General features: G+C 41.3%; 1 protein-coding gene across 17 annotated transcripts in view; it reads right to left on the bottom strand.

Moving 5' to 3' along the window:
- AOPEP (aminopeptidase O (putative)) overlaps nucleotides 1–27,702 on the bottom strand; it is a 395,241-nt gene that overhangs the window by 359,231 nt on the left and 8,308 nt on the right. For 16 of the 17 annotated variants that reach the window (XR_008656596.2, XM_055271838.2, XM_055271836.2 and 13 more), the window contains one exon: nucleotides 1,058–2,000. Coding sequence is in view for 16 of the 17 variants with exons in the window: in XM_055271838.2 (XP_055127813.1) it covers nucleotides 1,058–1,854 (797 nt within the window). In the remaining variant the exon portion in view is untranslated. Of the gene's footprint in view, nucleotides 1–1,057; nucleotides 2,001–2,555; nucleotides 2,736–27,702 lie in introns of all 17 variants that reach the window. The other variant, XM_063636202.1, reaches the window with a different exon arrangement.

The raw sequence follows: 27,702 nt of genomic DNA on the forward strand, positions 1-27,702 counted from the left end.
TTAGAGCTCAAAGTCAAAGTGAGGCTTTAAAAAACCGTATCTGCAAGGTGTTTTGGGGGATGAATTGAGGGAGACATGTAAGCAATTGCCGAAGACCACTGCTTCAATTAAGGAAATCCAACGCTATAAAAGAAGGCTCTCAAACCCAGCTAACAGAGGTCAACGTTCCTCCATCCAAGCTGTGCAATAATTACCATATTGATTTGCAGTACTTTAGCACAAATAGGTAAAATATGGAGGAATCAATAAAGTTTGATTTTAAAATTCTCAAATTTAAAAAAATTTGAACAACTGTTGGAGGAAGGACAATAAGAAAAAGATTTTTAAAAATCTGAACAACTGTTGCAGGGAGGGCTGCCTAAATGTATCCTCTAGAAAACGATGCCTCATCAATTCCTTCTCCTCCGGTGAAAACTCAGGAGTCTTTCTGGTACTAAATACCAAGAATCACAGCCAAAGAAGCCAGTGTGCAGTCTCAGAGGACTGTTATGCTCCTCAGAAACAGGTCTTTTGTATGCTTCGGGGGGGTCACATTACATGAAAACTGACGAAAGTCAGGGAGGCGTAGCTGCCAATAGACAGGTACGGTAAGCAAGGCACAAAGCAGAGCTGGCCTTATGTGAAAGCGCTTTGTCAGGCTTCACACCAACCCAGCTTCATGGCAGTCTGTCTCTCAAGGGACTATGAAGGAACGTTAAGCAAGTATTCACTTAGAGATGTACCACTCCCATCTATAGCACTCCAAGTCACTAGCAGAGATCTCAATGGAGAGCGAGGCTCAGGATTTCATCATTAAGCTTGCCTTTCAATCTCTTAACTCAGAAATAGGGAGGGCTTCATAATCTTTTCATCCTGACTTAAGGGAGCTAATCCTATTAAGGGTTTAGCATGCCTGGGAATTTACCTGCTTCACTGTAGGTCTAAGGATTTGAGGCTACTTGGGTAATGTCACAGAAGACACAGGAGCATCTCTGCAGAACCGGTCTCATGTTTGAAAGCATCCCTGCAGCGTACAACATTAACAGCCACAGGGCTTCAAAGCGCTCGGATAACCTACCTGCCACTCTGGTCTGAGGTCCATGTAACTGATCGCCCTTCGGGTTTAGTTTTGTACCATATCCTGATAGCATGAGGAAAGTCAGTAGCTGTCTGAGCCCCTGTCTTCCTGATCTGCAAGCTCCAAGTGTCAGTGTCAAACAGAAGTTCCCCACAGCCAGGAGCTTGGCTGCAGCAAGCATAATAGTCTAACTGCTCCCTCCAACGATTTGCAGGCAAAGTCACAAGTTCATGTACAATCTGATTCCTGAACTCCTCAGAAACAACCGTGAGCTCAGGAGACCTTGTAAATTTTTCCAGACCTGGCACAGCAGCAACATCCACCTCCTCGACTTTTAACACAGATAAATCACAGCAGTCCAACACTAGCAAAAAATCCTCACTCCCATGATTCCCTGTGTCACAGCAGTACTTTGAGCTAGAAATCCCAGAAGCATGTTCCTGGTTGTCATGGTTACCATCTTTATCAGAAGTATCTTTTTCACCTTTACTACAGATTGCAAAATCATTATATTCCATTTCAGATGAGAAGGTCCTTGCATTTGTCACAGGAATATGGCAGGGTTCGGGCATCCCAAATTTGCAGGCTTTGTTTGATTCTGACTGGCAGGCTTCCTCAACCGAGCTATTCTGTTTCTTGAATCTCTTTCCATCCTCGAGGAAAAGCACTATGGTCCCCTCAATGACTTGACTTTCAAAATCCACATCCAAATCCAGTACATAGTGCTTCACAAGTATGTGGCTGGTGTTGGCCATGAGAGGCAGGTCATCTCTGGCAGGGTCCAGCTGTATGTCCATGATGTGGTTTATTGTTTGAGGGATTTGTTAAAATCTCAGATGGGGTTTCCTATCTGCCTTAATCTTCCAGAATCATAAATAGCTGCTTATCAAAAAAAAAAAAAAAAACTGATGTCACAGATTATGGTTCCACAACTTTCAGTCTCCTGGCAAAAAAGGAAAGCACAATTAGATAAAATTCCAAGTAAGACCTAAGTGCTCCTGCAACTGCTGCTCCTGCAAGTTGACCACCAGCCTTAAATAATCCCCCCAAGTGGTAGGTGCTCATGGCTAGAAGGCTGACTTATCTTTTTTACTGACATGAAAGAAAGCTGCATTATGGGTTTCTAAAAATATTTCAATTACCAACTGGATGGCAAGGGCCTCCACAAAGCCAGAAGAAGCACGCTCCAATGAGAACTGTCCTTCTTTTAGAAAACAGCAACTGTTATGCAAAAGTGTAACCGAGCATCACTGTGCCTCTAGTCTTAAAAGATATTAAATGTATCCCTTCTAATTTTGTGCATCAAAAGATAAGTGTTTTTCCACTGTGATTCCAAGTAACAAGTGTGAATGAAGACTAAAGGGCCCCATACATTTTATTCCTTGAGAGTAATAATTTAATACATACAATGTAACTCCAGGGATTAATGTACTTTTCACATTAAGACTGCTCTCATATCAGCACTTCCAGTAAATTACAGGAAAATGAGCCAATTTACCAGGAGGGCATTCTAAGTATTCCTTTGAGATTGTTCACGGAGATTTTTCAAATTTATAGTTAAATACTCAAGGTATATCATTACATCTTAATAGCTGAAAACCCATTAACATTCTGGATAATAGCCTTCTTGTGGCAAACAAAAGGTCTTCTCACTTGAAAAAAAAAAGCATGCAAATACCTATAAAAGGAGAGAAATTAAAATGTAGAAACAGATGTTACAATAAAATGCACAAGTTCTTCATAAAAGTTCTGAATCAAAATGTATTCTTATTATATACTAGCAATCTGACTAAAAGAAAAATTATTTGAAATTATTTCAGTCCCTGTTGTGTACCTAATTTCTTTCAGCATATGCTGTTCTTTTTTTATTCCTTTACCAAAACCAAAAAAGAAATGGCAGGGGAACAGAAAGAAAAACTCTGACAGAGTAGATATATTTAAAATAATTTTCGTATTTCTAAACATCAGGAGGCATTCTTTCAACAACTGCAAAACATCATTACTTGCTTGAATTTTCAAGTAAATCAAGCCCTCCCTTTGTATCCTAACTCCTCCTCACTTCCCTGCCAGCTTTATCTGTATCTCTACTAGACCCTTTTATTTCTTTTCCTTCTAGAATCTCATTCTAGGTTAATATCCCATTGATTTTCAGTTTCTACCTCTCCACAGACTATTTAATCTTCAAAATCTCACCTAACCTTAAAAAATCCTGACTCCTGCAGCCTTGTACAATCCAGTTTCTAGCTACTTTTCCAGTCATAGAGACAACATTCCCTTGCATCCTTGTCCTCTAGCCAAAGGGCCTACTCAAAACACTGCTTCCTGAAGAGGACTGGACTCTAGGCCTCTGTGCCTTTTGGCCTAACCCATGTGCTGGATCTGGAGTGCTCCTGGCTCCTGCCTTCCACCTCCACCTGCCAAATCCCATTCTTCCTCCATGTCCCAGTTTAAGTGCAACCACCTCCTGAAACCCTTCCCTGGTCCTTGCTCCCTCCCCCATCGAACTATATGTGGCACACTTTCAGTGCAACAGGAGTAGAGAGAAATCAAGGATACAAAGAATAGTTTGAATTTACTTTATGGAGAAGCTGCTATTTCCCTTGGTCCTGGAAAAGTGAATGAGCACAGAGGATAAGCCAGAGTATTTTCTGTCCTGTCATTTTGAATAATAACCTTCGATAAAGCCGTTGGCTATTTCTATGTAATGAGAAACAGTGATCTCAAAACTTCATTCTGATGGTGGCTGTGGCTGCTAACATACAGTATTTTGTTGACTGGGCATCTTTGAAAAAACTTGTTTGATTTAAAAAAAAGCCCTGAACACACACATGCTCACACACACACAGAAGGAAAACCGGCATCAGCTGAGACAAGGGTCAATTTAGTGGCTGGCTAAACTATTACATTCAGAGAAAAACAGTTTAGTATTTTTAATATTATAGATATATTTCTTTATTGTCCAACTCTAACAGATTCCTAAATTCACTTCTAAAAATCTGTGTAATTAGGCATAAAATATATTCTACAGAGCAGTTGTCACCACTTTTGTTTCTGGTGGCAGAGAATGAGGCTGCCCTAGAGCCCTATCCACTCAAGCCTGTTAGCAGAACCACTGTTATGAAAAGCCATGGCTGGCTTTCCAGCGGCTAACCACTGCCGCCTCTAAAATAAGTGTACTACGTGGTATGTGTTTTAAGTAATGAAACGTTTGTCACCCTGACTGACAATCCATTGGTTCTCTTTAGTGGATTCTTTCGCATACTCTCCACAGAGGCAATTCTAAAACTTTTAACTTTCCAATTCCATGCTTGCTGACTCATTCTCAGCTGACGATCTGGACCCCTGCTTTGCTAATTCTGAATCTCTGCAACTCAACCATACCTCAAAGTATCATTAGTTCTTCATAAGTATTACCTTCTCTTGATTCAGAGGGAACAATGTCCCTTCTCACCAAAGCTTATTAAGCTTATTCTGCCCCACTGAATCCCAACTTCTGGGGTTTTGAGAGAGCCAAATAAATAGCACATTCCTCTGCCACCCAGATTCTGAATGTGGCGAGAAATAAGATGAAGATATGGCAAAGGCAGACCAAAATATCGCCACCGATGAAGGCTAAGCTGGAGAACATGGCTTACTGCGAGAGCCAAAGGTACCTGGAAACTGAATCCCAAAATTAGGTTTATCCACATGGTCACAGGCAATGCTGGATCAAGTTAAAGCTTCCAGAAGGGGAGGTAGCCTCCCTCAGGTAAGACTTAAGGCCTGGAGGAAGAGAGAAAAATGGCTCTCTGTGGTCAGGAGCGCTGCCCAAAAGCAAAACGGAGGAGATGAGCAGAGCACATCCAATTTCTTCTTCCCAAATTTATCAGACTATGTCACCCCACCTCCTTTAGGATAAAGGCACTAGGAGTGTTACACTCACTGACTGAACTCCAACAAGGAAGGAAACATGAGAAATAGGGAAGAAGTGTTCTCTCAACACCATCCCCTTCCACTTACTTGAACCGTTTCATTCGACATTTTTCTCTTGCCAACATTTTCTTCCCCTCAATGATTACACCCTATTCTGAACATTCAAACATCCCTAGGGTTGCGGGCTCAAGCGATCCTCCTTCCTCAGCCTCCCAAGTAGCTGGGACCATAGGTGCGTGCCACCACACTCATGTAACTTTTTAAATTTTTGTAGAGATGAGGTCTTGCCATGTTGCCCAGGCTGATCTTGAACTCTTCAGCTCAGGCAATCTGCCCACCTCAGCCTCCCAAAGTGCTAGGATTACAAGTGTGAGCCATCACACCTAAGCCAACCTTAGGGTTGCCATCTTTTTTTTTTCTTTCTTTTTTTTGAGACAGAGTCTCGCTCTATCACCCAGTGGCACGATCTCAGCTCACTGTAAGCTCCGCCTCCCTAGTTCATGCCATTCTCCTGCCTCAGCCTTCCAAGTAGCTACAGGTGCCCGCCACCACATGCAGTTAAATTTTTTGTATTTCTGGTAGAGATGGGGTTTCACCATGTTAGCCAGGACAGTCTTGATCTCCTGACCTCATGATCTGCCTGCCTCAGTCTCCCAAAGCGCTGGGATTACAGGCGTGAGCCACCGCGCCCGGCCTAGGGTTGCCATCTTTAAAAACAATCAACAACTTCATTTGGCCTACATTAAGTCATCTTTATTTTATTGAACTTTGGAGCTGAAAAATTCCTTAGGGCTCACTCAATCCAACTCTCTAATTTTACAAATGAAGACAGTGAGTCCCAGAGAGGCAAAGCAATTTGCTCAAGGTCACCCATTTCTTTTTGTTTGCCACGAACAGAACATTTCCCACTTGCTGATGCTTTTCCTTGGAATTCTCATCTCCCAGGTCTCATGGCCATCTCCTTCATATTGTCTAAGTCATAAATCAAATGTCACCTCTAAGTCTCTCTTCCATATCTTCCTTTGACCTTCTTTATCTTCTTCAAGTTATGCAGACTAGTAACCAATCCTTATTGTAATAGCTTTGGGGGGCAAAGGAGCATTTTTAAGCCAGCCCCAGAAGATTCTGAAGAGCACTGTCACTTCTGCATGTTTTCCAACCTAAATTATGTATGTCTATTAAGTTGTTGCTTATTCGCCTATGTCTTACTTGTCTTAGATTCATGGATGACCTAAATCATCTTTCTCTCTGCGAGTACATAACGCTCACTGACGTCAATCAGGGTCACAGCCCCACATTTAGGGAAAAACTGAACTGCCTGTGGTTGCAAATGCACGTATGTGGCCACCTTGCAAGGCCTCTCTCAGCAAATGGAAACCATATTTCTAACCAGTCCGTTGACTTCAGCACTTTTGGCTATTATTGTGCTCCAATTCAAAATGCCAGCCTGTCTCACTGAAGCATTTTTCCATTCTCTGTCATAAGCCATAACATATAAAAGTCCCCCATTATAAAAACCAATGGTTAGTTTTACAGTGGGTAACCATTGCTGTGTCTAAAATAAGTGTGCTAAAAAAAAAAAAGAAAAATAAAATAAGTGTGCTATGTGGTATGTATTTTAAATGCTTAAATGATTGTCTCAGCAGCACCATTAAAGGCTTTGAAAGGATTAGCATACAGTAATATTTTTCTTAAGAGGGAAGAGGATCACATACTAAACAGAGCTATGGCACAAAGAAGAAACTGCTCTGCCATTCTCAGCCATCCAAAGTGGAATGCACCCATTTACAAATGTGGTTAGATATAACCTCTGTAATGTCATCCCCAATCTCCCCAACAAAAACAATTTCATTCTTCTTTCAAGCTACAAAGCAACATGTATCCTCACGACTCTAACTTATCCTGGCTCATTTTATAGTTACCTCCATCCTCCAATGCTCTAAAAATTCCTTGTAACTCCTGAATCATTTTTGTGTTCATGACCAGGTTAAGTGGAGTATCCTCAACACAGCAGGTTCTCAATAAATATTTGTGGAATTGCCGTCCAAAGGTATTTGTGATTTCAACGCCTAGTTACTTATACAACAGGGATTCTAGCTTGCCTGTACTCTATAGCCTAGCGCTAAGTTATTGCTTAACAAACATCTCCCTCCAGACGTCTCATGTTTTCTTCTCAGGATACACCTGTGCCTCTTTTTATACATCTTTTTACTTGTAAGCAACTGGGGGAAAAGGAGAAATTATTTTTGCATATATGCTTATTCTATAGCATAGAGCATACTGTGAGTAGTTACTATTTAATTCCACCGATTACTTGATCAGAGAATGACAGCTTTCTGCTATTCCAGGTGTGTTCATTATTTAGGATATGCCAATTGCTCTTAATAACAGCTAGTGTATTTGCTGAAACACACTGTTTCTGGGCACAATTCTTCACACACTCAAATGCATATAGTCACAGGAACATAGCTTACTACTGTGAAATTCAATAATTTCAGAATTAAGAGGAAACTTAGAAGTTCAAATATACTGTTTTGTGTTTATAAATGTCACACTGACATACTACTCTGCAACTTCTTTCACTCAATGGTTTTGAAATACAGACATGTTGATGTATATACATCTGTCTCTTTTAACTGCTGTTTAATGCCCCCACAGGAATATTCTATAATTTATCCATACGTTCCCCTACTGATAGTTATTTGAAAATTTTCTTGATTGCAAATGATGCTGCAATGATCCTCCTTATGCACATCGCCTAGCTGCACACGTGCAAGTAAAAAGATGTGGCATAAAAAGGGGTACAGGTGTATCCTGAGAAGAAAACATGAGATGTCTAGAAATTCCATTTTGCCTGATGTTAATATTGTCATACCTACTTTCTTTTGGTTTGCTTTTTCCTGGCACATCTTTTCAATCCCTTTATTTTTAGCTGCTCTGGACTCTTTTTGCCTTGGCTGTCTTTTTAAAACAACATTTGGTCGGCTATTTTAAAAATATAATTATAATTTTTAATGACTGAAATGAATTTCTTTACATTTATCACAATTACAGTTGTAATAGCACCATCTCAATCAACATATTTTATGTTTTCTATCACCCATGATTTTCTTTGCTTCTTAGCTTTATTTTTCTGCTTTTTATTGAATTTTTCTACATTCCTGTTTTCCCCTCCACTGTTTCGCAACTTACACAATCAATGCCTTTAATATGCCTAAAGTCAATCTCGAATAACCTTCCAAACAATATAAGGACCTTAGAAAGTTTTATAACCAGTCTTCCCTCTTCCTTACTCCATACCAGCTTCCATATTATTGTTGCTATTATCTTAGTATCACACAGTTTGTTAAAACTCCATCCAACTTTTTTAAAGTCAATATTTATTTGTATTTACAAATATATTCACCAGCTTCCTTACGATAATTTATACATTCCACTCCTTCCTTCTGGGTCCAATTTTATTCTACTTGTTGCATGACAAATTAACTTTGTACCTTCAAACAGCAACCATTTTATTATATTCTATAGGTCATGAATGTGGGTAACAGTCAGCTGGGCCACTCTTCTACATCTTATGAATCTGTCTGTTACTCAATGGTACTTAGTTGGAGGACGGACTTGTCTGGAGGGTCTGGTGTCCAGAAAGCCTACTTATTTAAACTTATTTAAATAAGTTTATTTACATTTAAGTAAGTTGATTTAAATAAAGCTTATTTAACACTGAGCTCTTGGAATGGTTGGACATCTTCTATGGTAGCTGGCAGCCCCCAGCACGAGCATCCCAAAGAACCAGTTGAAAACTGCATGGCCTTTTCTGACCGAGCCTCAAAGTCAACATGGTTATTATTGCTACCATAGTCTATTGCTTTCAGTGCAAACTCATAAGGCCAGTCTAGATTCAAGGAGAGGGGATTAGACTCCACCTTTTGATGGGGGAGTGGCAAGGTATACTGTAGAAAAGCATGGAAGATGGTATTGTTATGGCCATTTTTGGAAAATACAACCTGCCACAATTTCCTTTTTACTTAAGTTTATCTTTAGTAATTATTTTAGGAGGAGTCCATGGGTAACAAACTCTTTTAACAGTTGTATGTTTGAAAATGTCTGTATTACATCCTCTCTACTGAACGACCACTTAACTAAGTGTAGACCTTTTGTTGATAGTTATTTTTAATTAACACTTTGAATACATGACTCCACTGTAGCCTCGCATATCTTTTTGCTGATAAGAAAGAAGTTTGTTATTAGCATGCATTTACTGATATGTATGTGTTCTTTCTCCCTGGTACATGAATGTGGGGTGTGTGTGTGTGTGTGTGTGTGTGTGTGTGTTTGTGTGAGAGACAGAGAGAGACTTGTGTGTCTGTATGTGTGCTGTTTCTAAATACCTGAAGTGGAAGGGAGATTTCCTTACACTTCAGTTGATCATATTGACCAGAAGCCCATAGACTGTGATATACCACTTAATGGTCCAGACCCACAATTCCTTTCGGTGAAGAAGTTTTCATGAGGCTGGGTGCAGTAGTTCATGCTCATAATTCCAGCACTTTGGAGGGCCAAGGCGGGAGGATCACTTGAGCCCAGGAGTTCAAGACAAGCCTGGGTAACATAGGAAGACCTCTCTCCACAAATAACAGCCAGACATGGTGGTGTACACGCCTATAGTCCAGTTACTTAGGAGACTGAGGTGGGAGGACTGCTTGAGCCTGAGAAGCCAAGACTACAGTGAGTCGTGATTGCATCACTGTACTCCAGCCTGAGCAACACAGCAAGACCCTTTCTCAAAAAAAAAAAAAAAAAAAAGTTTTCATGGGTGCTATGTTCACGGTCTGAATGACGGGATCAATAGAAGCCCAAACCTCAGCATTATGCAATTATACCCTTGCAACAAACCTGCACATGGAACCCCTGGATCTAAAATTAAAATTCCAGTTGAAAAAAAAAAGAAATTTTCATGTAGGGTATTGTTCATTGCATAACATTAGGGGCACCATAGCTATAGATTACCTTTTATTATCACAGAAGCCCAGAGAGATGATTAAAGATTGAGAGGTTAACAATATGTACAAAGAAAGAAGCCCAGATACACAGAAAACTGGATTATATCACTCAATCAACAAATATGTGGAATCCTCTTCCATTCTTTGTCTAGTAACTCTCTGGACCCCATCATGTCCTCAAAGAAAACATTCCTGACCTCACTGATTAAGTCAAATCCCCCTATTATTAGATTTCATAGCTGTGTGCTTCTTAGTAGCACAACAAACACAGTTTCAGTTTTACATTCAGTTTTACATGTGTCTGCTTGATTATTTAATTAATATAATTCTGCCCTCTCCCTAAATGAAAGGGAGTACTACTTCTGGTAATAGTGGAGTACCTTCTGGCAGACTAATCCTCCCACTGATAGTACTTATAAACTCTAGACAAAAAGACAAAATTTCTGAAGGCCCATGAGAGTGAGCAAAAAGCTGACAAGAACTGTAGGGAGCCAACACGTGGAAGAAGAGAATGGCATTGAGCTTCCTGCTTTATAGTTTTTCACCGGAGGGAAAGCCCTAGTTGGTGCCAGGCAAGGCAGTTAGTTAACCCATTTATGCCAGAAGTTGCCATTTTTCTTTTTTTGTGAAAAATCAGACCTTGGGCTGGGCGCAGTGGCTCACGCCTGTAATCCCAGCACTTTGGGAGGCCGAGGCGGGTGGATCACGAGGTCAGGAGATCGAGACCATCCTGGCTAACACAGTGAAACCTTGTCTCTACTAAAAATACAAAAAATTAGCCGGGCGTGGTGGCGGGCGCCTGTAGTCCCAGCTACTCAGGAGGCTGAGGCAGGAGAATAGCGTGAACCCACGAGGCAGAGCTTGCAGTGAGCCGAGATCACGTCACTGCACTCCAGCCTGGGCGACAGAGCAAGACTCTGTCTCAAAAAAAAAAAGAAAAGAAAAGAAAAATCAGACCTTGGAGATGAGCTTGAGCAGCAGGATATAAATAAATGGGTTAAAACTCAGATTGAAACCTGAACTTTTTTTTTTTTGAGACAGAGTGTCGCTCTGTCGCCAGGCTGGAGTGCAGTGGCCCAGTTTCGGCTCACTGCAACCTCTGTCTCCCGGGTTCAAGTGATTCTCCTGCCTCAGCCTCCCGAGTAGCTGGGACTACAGGTGCCCGCCACCACGCCCAGCCAATTTTTTTATTTTTAGTAGAGACGGGGTTTCACCATGTTGGCCAGGATGGTCTCAATCTCCTGACCTTGTGATCCACCCATCTCGGCCTCCTAAAATGCTGGGATTACAGGCATGAGCCACTGCGCCCGGCCGAAACCCGAAGTCTTACTGGCTGAAGAATGACAGACTAGAGTTCAAGACCAACACAGCAGCTGGACAGAAAGGAAGGAAAACTTTAGGAAAGGTGATGTCTACAAAGCAAGAGTCCCATATTCTGTACATAAACTCTGCCCAATTCCCTATTTGTCCCCTGAACCATGCATGTATGGAGGAGATCAAACTGCCTCCTTAAGGCAAAATGAACTCAACTAAAGTGAGATTTTGATTGCTCTCCACAGCAGCAAAGGCAAAGTCAGAAGTCTGAGTTCAGCCAAGTTAATTGTCTGTTAATACAAAACATCAATATTCTTCAGAGGAACATAACAGAATCCAGAGTTTCTACAAAGTATCAATTACAATGTCTAAGATAAAATGTAAAACTACTAGACATAAAAGAAATAAGAAAACATGACCCAAACTCAAAGAAAAAGCAATCAGTAGAGACCAACTTGAGTGGATCCAAATATTAGAATTAACAGACAAATATTTTAAAGCAGCTATTCATATTATAATTAGGCATAAATGCTGTAATACATGAACTAAAAGGAAAACTCAGCAAAGAAATAGGAACTACTTTTTTGAAAAGGAAAAGAAAATTCTAGAACTGAAGAATACTATATTTGAGATAAAAACTTCACCAGATGGTTTTAACAGAAGATTCATGATTATAGAAGACAGTCAGTGAACCGGAAAATAGTTATATAGAAATTATCCAGGGTAAAGAACAGAAAAATGTGAAAAAGAATGAACAGGTACTTTTGGGACAAATAATTGGAGTCCAAGATGGACAGGCAAAAGAGAATGTGGTCACAAAAAAAAAAACTTTAAAAAGCAATAAGCAGTGAGCACAACTGGCACCTAGATCTTGGTTTCTAAATACCATTTTCCAACAAAAGGAAACAGCCCTCCTTGGAGACATAGCTGATTCTCAGGCTGGGCAGGGAAAATACAAGATGGGTCCGAAGCATCACATGGACCTCTAAAGTAAAGAAGAAAACAGATAGACAAACAGAAGAATTGGGACACAGGAACCAACCTGAAAGAGCTTTCAATGCCCAAAGTTGGAACACTTTGAGTAAGAAAATAAATAATGATAGTATTGGATTAAACCCAAAGAATATTCTGATATAAACAAATAATTGAATAAGTAATCATTTGTTTAAACTGAATAAATAAATTTGTTTAAAATTGGTTGAATAAATAATCATGAAGGGAGAGACTACATCTTCCTTACGGAAGAATTCCAAAAAATCGATGTAGATATTACCTCTTCAAAGATATAGAACTTAATTCCCTTCCCCTTGAATATAGGCCAAACTTAATTATTTGCTTCCAAGCAATACAGAATAGAAAAGAAAAAATATTATGTTTACAGTAGAGAAATCAGGCAGTTTAATCAAGTTTAGTATCACCAGTGATAAGTCATATTGGTATCATTATCCTCTAGGATGATGCAATGAGAAGGGTACCTTACCTCTGTAGTATTCCTGAAACCTCAATGTAAGCATGAGGAAACATCAGACAAACCCACACTGAGGGACATTCTAAAATATACCTAACCAGAACTCTTCAAAAGGGTGAAGGCTGTAAAAAACAAGTAAAATCTGACAAAGTGTTACAGAATGGAGGTGTCTAGGGGATATGATAAAATGCAATGTGGTATCCTAGACTGGATCCTAAAACAAACAAACAAACAAAAAGGACATTAGTGGAAAAACTGTAGATAAAAGCATTATGCCAGGGCTACATTTTTAGTTTAACAAATATACCGTGATTATATGAACATGAAGAGAAGCCGGATGATGAATTGGGAACTTCCTATACTATGTTTGCAACTTTTTGGTAAATCTAAAAGTATTTCAAAAGAAACCATTTATTTAAAAATAGTTAAAATTTTCCAAATTTGGTGAGAGATATAAAGCTTCAAAAGTTTATTTACATAGGAAAAATACAAAGGAAAACATACCTAGGCACATCATTATCAAACTACTGAAAAACAAAAATAATCTTGAAAGTAGCCATTACAAAATGACATATTACCCACAGAGGAACAACGACACAGATGACAGGGGGCTTTTTATCAGAATGACCTGAATTCTCAGAGAAATAATGAAGGCCACAGAAAACAGTGAAATGATACCTTTTAGGTGCAGAAAGAATGGGGGACATATTTGCTTCAAATGTATTAGTCCTGAAATCTTACTTATATTATTAATTTATTAGAAAGTCCTTATTTTTGTACTTAGCAAAATGGCAGCCCATTCTTGGTTAATTTATCCAAAGTTTTGAATGACTAGAGGCTGAACTAATTTTTACTTCATTCAAGATTAGAATTTCCTATTTTTTATTATTCTATTTCAAAATAAATATATTCTAAAACACTAACCATCCCTCCAAAATATCTACTGGCTTCCTCCTTCAGTAGAAATTCTCAAGAATATTGGTTTGGACAAACTGACATAGCATGGAACCAGTTTTTTCCTCAAATGTTGGGGCAGGTGTTAAACTTTCCAGCCCCTCAGCACTTTTCTTTCAGCTCACTTTCATAGGGCTTCCCGACTTGCTAGAAATTGTTCTCTGGTGCCCTTAAACAGTTAATAAACTTTGAAAGCTGATGTCATTTTTAAACAGCAGAAACTGGCCAATCTAATGACTACCATTATCTCTGGTAAAATTTTAATCTTTGAGTTTAGGATATGCTTTTAGTCATTTTATTTGGTTTCTTGCATTTCAACCTTAAGCTTTTCCCCTTTGTTCATGCCTATTTATTTTTCTTTTACTTCAAGTAAAAATATAGTGTTAAAACAATATTGAGCTATATGTTCTAACTGTACAAGTACCAGCATATTCAGAGTTTAAATTCCCTCTGGAACCGTAACTCTAACTAGCCCCCTCCCCATATAAACATATGCTACAATAGGGTCTTTCACTACAAAACTCATACCCGTGGGGCAATGTCATTTATCACTGAGTAAATAATGCAAGATAACATAATGAAAAGGGGATTTTGCTTTATTCCCTTAACTATAAATAAAAATATGTAGCACTTTGCAGGATTACCACATGTGGTATGATATTAACTTAAAGACCAATCTTTAAGCCAAACTGTAAATAAGATAAACTGTGCTCTCTGGTCTCAAGTTTTAAAGTCTCTCTTTGCTCTAAATTTACTGCTTTCAGGAAGCATGTAAGAGTGACTGCATATAATTTGTGATCATGTAATGAAAGACTCTATTGTGATATGTATATTCGAAAAAAAAAACCCCACTGGAGTTAATGCTGTTGTGGGAATTATAAAAAGCGCCTGTGTTGAAGATCAATGCAGTAAGGCCAAGCCAGAGTCTCAGTCAAAGACCTTTTCCTGAACAAAAAAAGCAAATCACTGTCAGCTGCGGCTTGATTTATATATTATAACCAGTCAAGTGTGGGGAGCGTCTAAAATGTGAACATTGAAAACAAAAACTGATTTTATTCCATCAGTATATGACTACTCTGAATTATGGTGAAACATGATGTGATGTGATGGACTTCGGCTTCCCTTATGGCAGCTTGTGTTGACTCTGGCTTTGCTGATCACATCTTCGCACCCAGCTGCCATTCCTCTTTGGTGCCTAATGTGTTTATGCTCACATTATCAGCAGGCATTTGGGTTGCAAAGATAAGACTGGAAGTGATTTCACTCTACTTTCAAAAGTGAAAGAATGTATCCCTTTGATTGCTACTTGCTTGCAAAGTATAGAATGTTTCAGTTTTCTGAAGAGCACCACTTAAACTAAATTATAGCAGAGTGGTCAAAAAAGGATTCCGGGAAAACTCATTACAGTTATAAAGAAATGGAGATTTCACTTTTCTACTCCATTTTTTAAAAGGTTACACCTCCCTAGGGGGCTGACAATCAAGGTACTGGAAAGATTACAGATAATGAAATGATGCTCAGAGAGCCTAAGTGTATGAGATTTCCAAGATGTCAACCCAAGCAGTTGAACTCCAGAGTGTTCTTAACCGAGATATCCACAGCCTCTATTGCACAGCAATCCAAGTAACCATGACATGCTACCTTATATCAATGTCACATGGAAAACCAAACAGAAGTCCACTACCTACCATAGCAAAGGCTAGAGGAAACCCACCGGCTGGATTCAGGGTGGTGAAGGGAGAGTAATTAGGTCAGGGAAGGGAGAGGCAGGCACAACAATAGACACACTGCATCTCTGCCCAGTTCTTGTCTCATTCTAACACTCGAAAGAGTTCAATGAAAGATAGGCAATAATGAATGCAGGCAAGGATGTGAAGAAAGGGGAACTCTTGTCGTACATTGTTGGTGGGAATGTAAATTAGCACAACCACTATGAAGTACAGTATGGAGGTTCCTCAAAAAACCACAAATAGAAATACCATATGTTCCATCAATCCCACTGCTAGGTATATACTCAAAAGAAAGGAAATTAGTATATCAAAGACATACCTGCACTCCCATACTTACTGCAGCACTATTCACAATAGCCAAGATTTGGAATCAACCTAAGTGTCCATTAACAGACTAACAGATAAAGAAAATGTGGTACATATACACAATAGAGTACTATTCAGCCATTAAAAAGAATAAGATCCTGTCATGTGCAACAATATGGATGGAAATGGAGAACATTACGTTAAGTGAAAAAAGACAGGCACAGAAAGACAAACTTCCATGTTCTCACTCATCTGTGGGAGCTAAAAATTAAAACAATTGCCGGACACGGTTAATCCCAGCACTTTGGGAGGCTGAGGCAGGCAGATCACGAGGTCAGGAGATCGAGACCATCCTGGCTAACACAGTGAAACCCCGTCTCTACTAAAAATACAAAAAATTAGCCGGGCATGGTGGCAGGCGCCTGTAGTCCCAGCTACTCAGGAGGCTGAGGCAGGAGAATGGCGTGAACCCGGGAGGCAGAGCTTGCAGTGAGCCAAGATCACCCATTGCACTCCAGCCTGGGCAACAGGGCCAGACTCCATCTCAAAAAAAAAAAAAAAAAAATTGAAAAAAAAATTGAAACAATTGAACTCATGCAGATAGAGTACACTGGTAGTTTCTAGAGGCTAGGAGGGAGAATGGAGATGGTTAATGGGTACAAAGATATAGTTACAGACAATGATGAGATATAGTATTTGATAGCACAACAGGGTGACTACAGTCAGCAATAATTTGTTTTACATTTTAGAATAATTGAGAGAGTATGATTGGAATATTCGTAACACAAGGAAATAATGAATGCTTGAGGTGATGGATACCCCATTTCCCTGATGTGATTACTACATATTGTATATCTGTATCATAATATCTCATGTACCCTATAAATATATACCTAATATGTATCCAGAAAAATTAAAAATTAAAAAAGAGCTCAATGAAAACGAGAAGTCAATAGATTATTTCAACAGGTGGAAGTTTTGAAGCATTTTTCAAATTTTACAATGTTTAGAGCACTTAAAGCACTGTATCTGTATTTTTCATAACTTTGCTGAGTGTTTTCCAAAATTAGATATAATTTAAACTAAATAATTTTATCGTAAATCCAATTTGTACCATATTTTATTCTTTTTTTTTTTTTTTTTTTTGAGACAGAGTCTTGCTCTTGTTGCCCAGGCTGGAGTGCAATGGCATGATCTTGTCTCACTGCAACCTCTGTCTCCTGGGTTGAAGTGATTCTCCTGCCTCAGCCTCCCAAGCAGCTAGGATTACAGGCATGCATTACCATGCCCAGCTAATTTTTGTATTTTTACTAGAGACGGGGTTTCTCCATGTTGGTAGTCTGGTCTCGAACTCCCAACCTCAGGTGATCCACCCACCTTGGCCTCTCAAAGTGCTGGGATTACAGGCATGAGCCACCGCGGCCGGCCCACCATATTTTGTTGTTGTTGTTGTTATTGAAACAGAGTCTTGCTCTGTCATCCAGGCTGGAGTGCAGTGGCGCGATCTCGGCTCACTGCAAGCTCCGCCTCCCAGGTTCACGCCATTCTCCTGCCTCAGCCTCCCGAGTAGCTGGGACTACAGGTGCCTGCCACCACATCCGGCTAATTTTTTGTATTTTTAGTAGAGATGGGGTTTCACTGTGTGAGCCAGGATGGTCTCAATCTCCTGACCTCGTGATCCACCCGCCTCAGCCTCCCAAAGTGCTGGATTACAGGTGTGAGCCACCGTGCACGGCCCCATATTTTATTCTTAATCATGATTAAGGATTAAGTAACCCCACTCCATTCCTCCCTCCCCCCATTGCCTTGTTATTCAGTAACATTCATTTTTACCGAGTGTGGACTAGAGGAAGAAGCTGAGTAGCCCAAGCTGGACCCCATGGTCACAATGTCAAAGCACTTCATTAATGCTCTCACTGGGACTCCCAAGGCCCTGCTCGCTTAACTTTGACCACATCTACCGCAGCATCAAGACTAGCTCCCAGGCATGCCAGCTTGCATTTTTCCCTGTTTGAGTCAACTGAGATTTGCAGATTCCCATCCACGTTTCGCCTCCTAATGACCTTATCTGCTGTGTGGGTAGTTACCTGGGTTCAATCTAACCCCTGTCCTCACCCCCGGGTCCACTCCCATGGCCTCTGTCCTCCACTCCATTCCCAACCATGGAACACTGCCATCTCCCTCCTACCTCATTGATTTTCCCATCTTCCAGGTGGTAGAAGCCTTTTGAGTTGCTCATGATTTCCTATTGGAAAAAACAATAACAAAATGTGCTTTCCCTTGCTGGGCTCAATAGCTACCACTCTAGTTGTTGCTTTTGTTTATCTATCAAACTTTTCTGACCAGAAGGTTATAACCTTTTCTATTTTATGACTGCATATTTCTTAAACTGTTGAAATCTGGCATCTGATCACACCATTTCACTACAAGTTTACTTTCAAACATTCACAATGACTTACTTCTTGCCAAGTCTAGCTTAACCTCAGGCCTTATTTTCCTTGACTCTCTGTGGCATCTCATACTACTAACTTCCCACCACCTCCAATGATTCCTGGGACACAGTATCGTCCACATCTCTTCTTCTTCTTCTTCTTTTTTTATTTGGCAAAATGTAAGCAAGTTTATTAAAAAAGTAAAGGAATAAAGGAATGGCTACTCCACAGACAGAGCAGCCTGCATCTCCGTACATGCCTGTCTCCAGAACACTGGGTGCCTCCCAAGGCTTAGCTGTGGGCCCTCTTCTCTTTCTAAAGTCTTTCTCTTGCTCATATCTCAGGTACACAACTCATCATTCTACAAAAAGGATTCAACTTGCTATCCAGCTCTGATCTCTACATCCCTGCCTCCTATCTCCAAAGCAATGCTTCTCCAACAATCTGTGGTTATTTTTCCCCTTTTTTTTTTTTTGAGACGGAGTCTTTCTCTGTCCCCCAGGCTGGAGTGCAGTGACGCGATCTCGGTTCACTGCAAGCTCCGCCTCCCGGGTTCATGCCATTCTCCTGCCTCAGCCTCCCGAGTAGCTGGGACTACAGGCGCCCGCCAACACGCCCGGCTAATTTTTGGATTTTTAGTAGAGATGGGGTTTCACCATGTTAGCCAGGATGGTCTCGATCTCCTGACCTCGTGATCTGCCCGCCTCGGCCTCCCAAAGTGCTGGGATTACAGGCTTGAGCCACCGCGCCCGGCCTTTTCCCCTTATACTTTCATAAAATATAATAAAAATAGATCACTAAAAAGAAAAAGAAAAAAACACAAAAATACATGCCCCAAATTTGTATTAGATTCAACATAAATATAATCAGGGCAAACTATAGCATAGAAATAAAGAAAAGTGGTCAGGTGCGGTGGCTCACGCCTGTAATCCCAGCATTTTGAGAGGCCGAGGCAGGCTGATCACGTGGTCAGGAGATCCAGACCATCCTAGCCAACACGGTGAAACCCCATCTCTACTAAAATACAAAAAATTAGCCAGACGTGGTGGCGCGTGCCTGTAGTCCCAGCTACTCGGGAGGCTGAGGCAGGGGAATCGCTTGAACCTGGGAGGTAGAGGTTGCAGTGAGCCAAGGATCGCACCACTGCACTCAGCAGCCTGGCGACAGAGCGAGACTCAGTCTAAAAAAAAAAAAAAAGAATTAATATAAACATTTCTAAATGAGTACCCTCTATTTCTGCACTTATTTCCTTGCAAACCAATTACTGTCTGCGGGTAGGCACTGGTTGGTGGGCTACTCATTAAGGAGCACAGTTCTAGAGGCCTTGAGGGCACCCCACTGGTCTGCTACCATCCCCCTCAACACACACCAAAAGTTTCGCTTCACATTGACTCCTCTCTTCTTTGTAACTCGACCCAATCAATGACCAATTTTTAAATTCTACTGCTTTAAATTATTTTATCCAACCCTTCTCTGTATTGACTGCAACAACTGTGACCCAGCAGCTAAGACCACCCACTTCAACTATTACACAACCACCTTCTAAGTAAGTCTCCCTGTGTGGTCGTCAGTGCTATTTTTGAATACTTCCAGTTCTTTCTACCTAGCCCCTCCCCGCAAACATAGAAGGTTTCCTGAACCCCTGTAACTGGTTACTGACATGTGACTGTGCTCTAGTGCTGAGTTGTAAATGGAAGTCTGCGTGTCCCTTCCAGGCCTAGCATTTAATCGCTAGTGCATAACCCTCTAGAGTGCTCTCCTCTCCCTCTCTTAGGGTAAACAAAATGTGACATGTTGGCTGCTCTATCAGCCTGGATCTCAGAATGACTGTGATGAGCTGTGATGGAATAGCGTGACCAAGAAACGCACCTTCTTTTTTGGGGGGCCGCAAAGATTTTGGAGTTGTTTTTAATTACTGCTAACTTAATCTATTCTGACTTACATAACCTGTCCAAGTCCCTCCTCTCTATAGAACCATACCACTAAGAGTAAGATTCCTGAAGCGCTAATTTAATGTCATGTCCCTGCTTTTAAAAAAAAGAAGGGGGAAGGCCAGGCGCAGTGGCTCACGCCTGTAATCTCAACACTTTGGGAGGCCGAGACAGGTGGATCACGAGGTCAGGAGATCGAGACCATCCTGGCTAACACGGTGAAACTCCGTCTCTACTAAAAATACAAAAATTAGCCGGGCATGGTGGCGGGCGCCTGTAGTCCCAGCTACTCGGGAGGTTAAGGCAGAAGAATGGCGTGAACCTGGGAGGCGGGGCTTGCAGTGAGCCGAGATCGCACCACTGCACTCCAGCCTGGGCCACAGAGCAAGACTCCGTCTCAAAAAAATAAAAATATAAAAAAAAAATAAAAATAAAAGGGGGAAAAAGGCCCTGAATGAATTCCATGGTTTAAAGAAAAAATGCAAAGTCCTTACCATTCAGAACTCTCACCAACCTATTTTTTCAACCTTATCCTATCAGACCAACCTTCTATTACCTGAATTTGCCAGGCTCATTTCCAGTCACCACCCCACATCCACCCCAACCCAACAGAGAAACACTTTCTCACTCTCTCTCTCTCTCCTCCTGCCACCTCCCCCTCTTTAAGGTAACAATCAATTCTATCCACTCTGTGAAACTTTCCTCAACAGCCCTATAACAGCTGATGCTTACTGAGTTCTTATTAAGCGCCAGCCTTTGTGCTAGGCCCTTTCAATTATTAACTCATTTAGTCTTCACAGTAACTCTGATATGGGTACTACTATTATTAAACTCATATTACAAATAAGGAAACTAAAACACAGGAATTTTCCAGCTTGCTTAAGGTTACACAGTTCGTAACTGATGAAGCCGGATATGGACCCAGCAGCCTTCTGAACCACTGCCCTCTACTGCTTCTACAACATTCTCATCTCTCCTTTCTCTGAGCTCCCATTATACTATATTGAACTTTCTGGCATGTGATCTTGTGTCCTGCATGGCTGGTCACTTTCATGTGTGCAGGCCTTATTTACTAAGCTAGACAGTAAACTCCAGGGGTGCAAGGAGCCACTTTACCATTCTTTCTATCACTCAATAAGAAAATGCTCCCAAAAGAATCACTTGTGTGATAAGCACAGTTCTGCTGGAAGGGGTATGCATTAATCATGTTTTTTATTTTCTATATTTTATGATGTTTTGACATCTTGGAGCCTTGCTAATCCTGGAGAAATTGCTCCTCCCAGGGCTAATTCCAAGAGATAGCAAAGAACTTGCCTGTGAGCATGCCTTTCATAGGCAAACCAACCAATCCACAGTCCACAACCACGTCCTTATCTAACTCTCATAGCCCAAGCAATATTGCCACTGTCCTACATCACCCCACAGCCAGGTACTACACAACCAGGGACCACCCCTAGAGCCCTCCAAAATTATTCAAACTAGCCAATCCTTCATCTGCTCAGCCTGCTTGCCTTGCCTTTCCCACAGAAACCCCAATAAAAGCTCCTGCCCATGCTTCCCCCAACTCTTTCTGCCTCCTGACCAATCCCGGTGCTTCCTCATATGGCCCTGTGTCATAGGAGGGCGTGATGCACTCCCTCCGTTTGGGAACTATAATAATAAACTCTTCTTTCAAAAGCAGCTTGTTTCTGTGTCTGTCATCTTGCCATACCTGATTAGAACAAATCTGAGGTACCTTTTAAAATAGGGCATCAACCTATCTGGAGGTCCTTGGCAATGCAAACTCCACCCTCAAGATGGGGAGGGCTCTCGTGGTTCTTTCCTGATTTCCTCAGTCTCCACTAGTGGTAGAAAGGAGGGGTTTCAGGGGGTAGAAGAACAGTCCATCCAATAGAATAGGTCTGGTGAACTTCATGCCTGGCGTAACAAGGATAGACGCCTAGTTTGGCTTCCAGTTACATCTTAGCAGTTACTATTTAGCAGTGGACTGAAAACTACAATTGTAAACACTACAAATCTTTTTTTTTTTTTGAGACGAAGTCTCCCTCTTGTCCCCCAGGCTGGAGTGCAATGGCACGATCCCGGCTCACTGCAACTTCCACCTCCCGATTCAAGCAATTCGCCTGCCTCAGCCTCCCGAGTAGCTGGGATTACAGGCGCCTGCCACCACGCCTGGCTAATTTTTGTATTTTTAGTAGAGACAGGGTGTCACCATGTTGGTCAGGCTGGTCTTGAACTCCTGGTATCAGGTGATCCGCCCGCCTCAGCCTCCCAAAGTGTGGGGATTACAGGCGTGAGCCACCGGGCCCAGCCAATACTCCAAATCTTTAAACTGCCCTAATCTTTAACCAAATCTTTAAATTGCCCTTTATTTTTCCACAAGGATTAGTAAGAAAATCCTTAACCCCAAAAGGGTCTGAAGACAACCACCAGGACAACAAGGAAAGTTGGGAGCTAAGGAAAGTACGGCCACGCTGCAGTCAACCTTGGGAAATACAGAATTCCAGGAGATGGGTGGGTGGAGGCAGCTCTGAGAGGAGAGGAAGCCAAGATGAGCCCTGCAAGCTGCCTTCGGGAGGAGAGCAGTTAGAACCTGACCTCGGCCGAGCGCGGTGGCTCACGCTTGTAATCCCAGCACTTTGGGAGGCCGAGGCGGGCGGATCACGAGGTCGGGAGATCGAGACCACAGTGAAACCCCGTCTCTACTAAAAATACAAAAAAAAATTAGCCGGGCGTGGTGGCGGGCGCCTGTAGTCCCAGCTACTTGGAGAGGCTGAGGCAGGAGAATGGCGTGAACCCGGGAGGCGGAGCTTGCAGTGAGCCGAGATTGCGCCACTGCACTCCAGCCTGGGCGACGGAGCGAGACTCCGTCTCAAAAAAAAAAAAAAAAAAAAAAGAACCTGACCTGGACTTCGGACGCAGTTTCGGTCATGAGTGGCCCAGGAGGTTTACTGGTATTCTTGCTCCTAGACTGACCAGTATGAATTCATGCTTAATAGACACTTTCTGAATAGATATTTCAATCATACAAAACTGAATGTAGTTTTATTATTCATGGGGATTTAGTTACAGTTCACTTTGTCCTTATCATTAATTTAAAATATTTTTCTCGCAGGGCGCAGCGGCTCACGGCTGTAATCCCAGCACTTTGGGAGGCCGAGGCAGGCGGATCACGAGTTCAGGAGATTGAGACCATCCTGGCTAACACGGTGAAACCCCGTGTCTACTAAAACTACAAAAAAATTAGCCAGGCGTGGTGGTGGGCGCCTGTAGTCCCAGCTACTCGGGAGACTGAGGCAGGAGAATGGCGTGAACCCAGGGGGCGGAGCTTGCAGTGAGCAGAGATTGCGCCATTGCACTCCAGCCTGGGTGACAGAGTGAGACTCCATCTCAAAAATAAATAAATAAAATATTTTTTTCTCTCGTCCTTTTCTATATCTCCTGTAGCACAGGTGGTACAAAACTGTTCACAGTGCTCTGATGTTCTAGTGTTTCTATGGATTATCTACACATTTAGCCATGCTCCTCTGAAAACTGCCAGAGAACTCCCACTACACAAACACTTCATTTCAGAGGCCAGAACAAGGCAGTGACATATTCAGAGAGTGGAAGGCCAGGAGAATCCCATTCACCCAAAACTTCCCCAGGTGTTGTCCTGAGCAGGCAACAGGAACCTAGAATGCCTTAGAGAAACCAGGTGAACCAGAGTCTTTCTCCATTGGGAATTCAGTGAATTCAGAACTCCTCTATTCAGAAACCTTCGAGAAGGCCCTTGACCTTCAGACACTCCTATTAACAAGTAGCAACTGCACCAAACATCTATTGGCTGCTTGCTATGAGGCAGGCTAGGTACATGAAGTACATTATTGCATTAAATCCCCACTACCCATTGAGGTATGTACTGTCATCTCCATCTTACAGATGAGTAAATTGAGGCCCAGAGAAGTTAAGATACTTTCCCGGGTTCACAAAGTTATGAGATGGCAGAGGTGAGATTCCCCTGGTTTGACTCCAGACCCTGAACTCTCAGCACTACACTCTACTGCCTGAATCCCAGACCAAGCCTAGATCAAAAATGGCCATTTAAAGCACAGAGCAGTACATTCTATCCTAAGCTGAACCATAAGCTGAACCAGACAGGCAAAAGTGAAACAGGCCAGGAACTCTCTACATCCCCAACCAAATATGGATATTCACCACAACCAGAGACTTCTCCCTCACTCTTAAGCACACCACATCTTGTTGCTTATTGGCATGGCAAGTTATACATATTGCACTCTTATATTTTAAGAAGTGACTAAACTTTACACATTATACCAAATGGAAGGTGTATTTTAATCCTGATCTAATAAAACTTAGCTATACAAAATTGTATAATATCAAACAGCACTTTACACATTTATACACTGTTGTTAAGGCTAAAATAATGCATTAGCGCTGATGCAATAATTTAACATTCCATATATCCTGAACAGGCAAAATGCAATCCAGAAACCATTCTTACCATCAGACACTGGACTAGATATTCTAGGAACTGAAAGATAGTGGAAAGGTATGTAAGAATGAAGAACCGGGCTGGGCACAGTGGCTCACACCTGTAATCCCAGCACTTTGGGAGGCCAAGGCCAGAGAATTGCTTGAGGCCAGGAGTTTGAAACCAGCCTGGTCAATATAGCAAGACCCCATCTTTACAAAAGAAAAATTTAAAAATTAACCGGGCATGGTGGCATGTGCTTGTACTCTCAGCTACTCAGGAGGCTGAGGCAAAGGATCGCTTGAGCCCAGGAGTTTGAGCCTGCACTCCAGCCGGGATGGCAGAGCAAGACTCTGTCTAAAAAAAAAAAAAAAAAGAAGAAGAAAGAAACATTAGAAAAAGTCTCCATGTTTTTGGCCTACTTATAACCCAACAAAATTAACAGCCTGTTGACATATTCTTTCACTCCAGTTTCTCCCCACTACTACCCAAAGGAAGAATAAGATTTCTCTAGACAAGCTCTGAATGGCTGGGAGGGCTGTCATTGCCTGAGTAGTCTCTTTAACAACTGAACAACCTCCATTCTTTCACCCAACTCTCACATGACACAGTTTCTAAACCCTTCATAATCCTAGTCACATGCAAGTTCAGTCACTGTCCCCACTGCAGAACAGTGGGCCCAGATTTTGAGTACCACGGTTGAAATAAGGTATGAGGAGAGCAGATGCAAAAAGGAAGGACCTTAATTCCATGAAGTGCTTTGCGCACTGTGGGCCCAAGGTAAGTGCTATTAAACACTTTTATGGATATCATTCAATTAATGTAGCCTTTAAAAATAAAAAGAATTGGTTAAATATTTAAAGATGAAGGTGGTATCAGACCACCTGGTGATTTTTGTCATGCTGGGATAAAAATTCACAAAACATTTTAAACTCTATTAGAACTAATATAATTTATTACTGTCCATAAATATTTGTAGGCTGGAAAGAGGATCTAGATTAATAGAGCTGGGTTACAGGATTCAATAGAGTAAAAGTGAAGAGATTGGAAAAGAAAAGAAAATACAGTCAAAAATACCAGCTTTTTCAGTAAGAGTTCCTCCTCTAGAAATGCTAAAGAATACTATTTTTAATAGAAACTATTTTTAAATATAGTCCTTAAACAAGTCATATAAAAAGATTTTTTTCAATATCAAATGTTCTGCTATGGAGAAAAAATAGCTGCTCTAGCTCTTAGAAGAATGTATTTTACTGGCCCAAAGAAATTACAGAAAGAGACTCCTCAAATCCATGAATAGAAGGGACTCTAAATCCAGTCCCCACTTCCTATAGGAATCCCCTCTAAGATACTCTACAGAATTATCCAATGACTATTTGAAAAGGCCCAGATATAGTTAATATTGTTTTAAAAAACATACACACAGCAAAACAACCCAATGACCATCAACTGATGAATGGATCAACAAAACGTCCATCCACACAGTGGAATATTATACAGACGTAAAAAGGAATGAAGTACTGAAGTACTGACATGCCACAACCTGGATGAACTTTGAGAACACCGTGAGACGTGAAAGAAGGAAGATACGAAAGGCCACATATTCTATGATTACATTTACATGAAATGTCCAGAATAGGCAAATCCACAGGGACAGAAAGTAGTTGCCAGGGACTGGGATAAAGACAGAATGAGGAGTCACTGCCAGTCAGTACAGGGATTCCATGAGGAATGATGGAAATATCCTAAAATTATACAGTGGTGATGGTTGCACAATTCTGTAAATATACTAAAAATCAATAAATTACATTCTTTTAAAGAGTGAACTTTGTGGCATGTGAATTATAACTCAATAAAGCTGTTACTTTAAAATCACTCTCCTTAGAAATTTAGCACAGTGTTTCTCAAAATATAGTCTGAGAACCACAAGCCCAATAAACAACATTGGGGGTGGGGGGTGGGCTAGTGTGAGTGGTGCCTGTTAAAAATGCAGATTCTTGGCCAGGCGCGGTGGCTCACGCCCCAGCACTTTGGGAGGCCAAGGCGGGTGGATCACAAGGTCGGGAGATCGAAACCATCCTGGCTAACAAGGTGAAACCCCGTCTCTACTAAAAACATAAAAAATTAGCCAGGCGTGGTGGGTGCCTGTAGTCCCAGCTACTCGGGAGGCTGAGGCAGGAGAATGGTGTGAACCCAGGAGGCGGAGCTTGCAGTGAGCCAAGATCGCACCACTGCATTCCAGCCTGGGTGACAGAGCGAGACTCCGTCTCAAAAAAAAAAAAAATACAGATTCTTGGACATGCAAGGATAGCAGCCAATAATCTACATTTTACACAGGATATCAAGATAATTTTTATGTATCTAGTGTTTCTGAACCAATGAGCTACTTAAACCAATTCTTGCCATCACAAAGCCATGAAAAAAAAATTTCACTAGTCAATGCATATATAAATATTAACACAATCAAGGAATAAATATTTAAAACAAAAAAGGAGGCAAGGTGAAAAGCTCTCTTGTATTATAATCTGGCAGAATTTAGATTCCAGGCCAGGGTGAACTGTAGCCACAAATGGAGGTATTCTCCACCTACAGGAACAATGTTGCATGTTACTGGTATCTATAACTGAAGCTGTTTTTTCCGTCCTTCAACTTGAAACAGCATTCCCTGCCATCCCTATATAAACATCAAAAGATGTTCTAACATATAATGAAGTTTCCACTCATTCTTTCCCAATATTTTGACTTTGCCACTACAATTAGGTTGAATTGGCTGGGCCAGTGGTTCAAACACAGACTACTGGGCTCTAAGAATCTGCATTTCTAACAAATTCCAATATTAATACGCTGGTCCAGAGACCAAATTTTGAGAACAGTCTTAATCTAACTCTGGTCTCCTCTCAACCGGTACTATTTAAAATCCACTGTAGAGTTCAATGATGCTAAAAATGGCTGCATCTGGCAAATTCTCTGGCCACTTACTGTAGGGCTTCCTGTGTAGGACTCTTGCTGTTAAGTATATTGAGGAAATTCTCATTATTGAAAACTTGTATATGAGTGATAAGCAGGCCTTTTCTTGACAACTCCAAGTATAAGCAGGCTTCCTTATCCCTCCCCCAACTGCTGGCCT

This window comes from Symphalangus syndactylus, chromosome 3 (assembly GCF_028878055.3).
Source record: "Symphalangus syndactylus isolate Jambi chromosome 3, NHGRI_mSymSyn1-v2.1_pri, whole genome shotgun sequence".
Classification (NCBI taxonomy): domain Eukaryota; kingdom Metazoa; phylum Chordata; class Mammalia; order Primates; family Hylobatidae; genus Symphalangus; species Symphalangus syndactylus.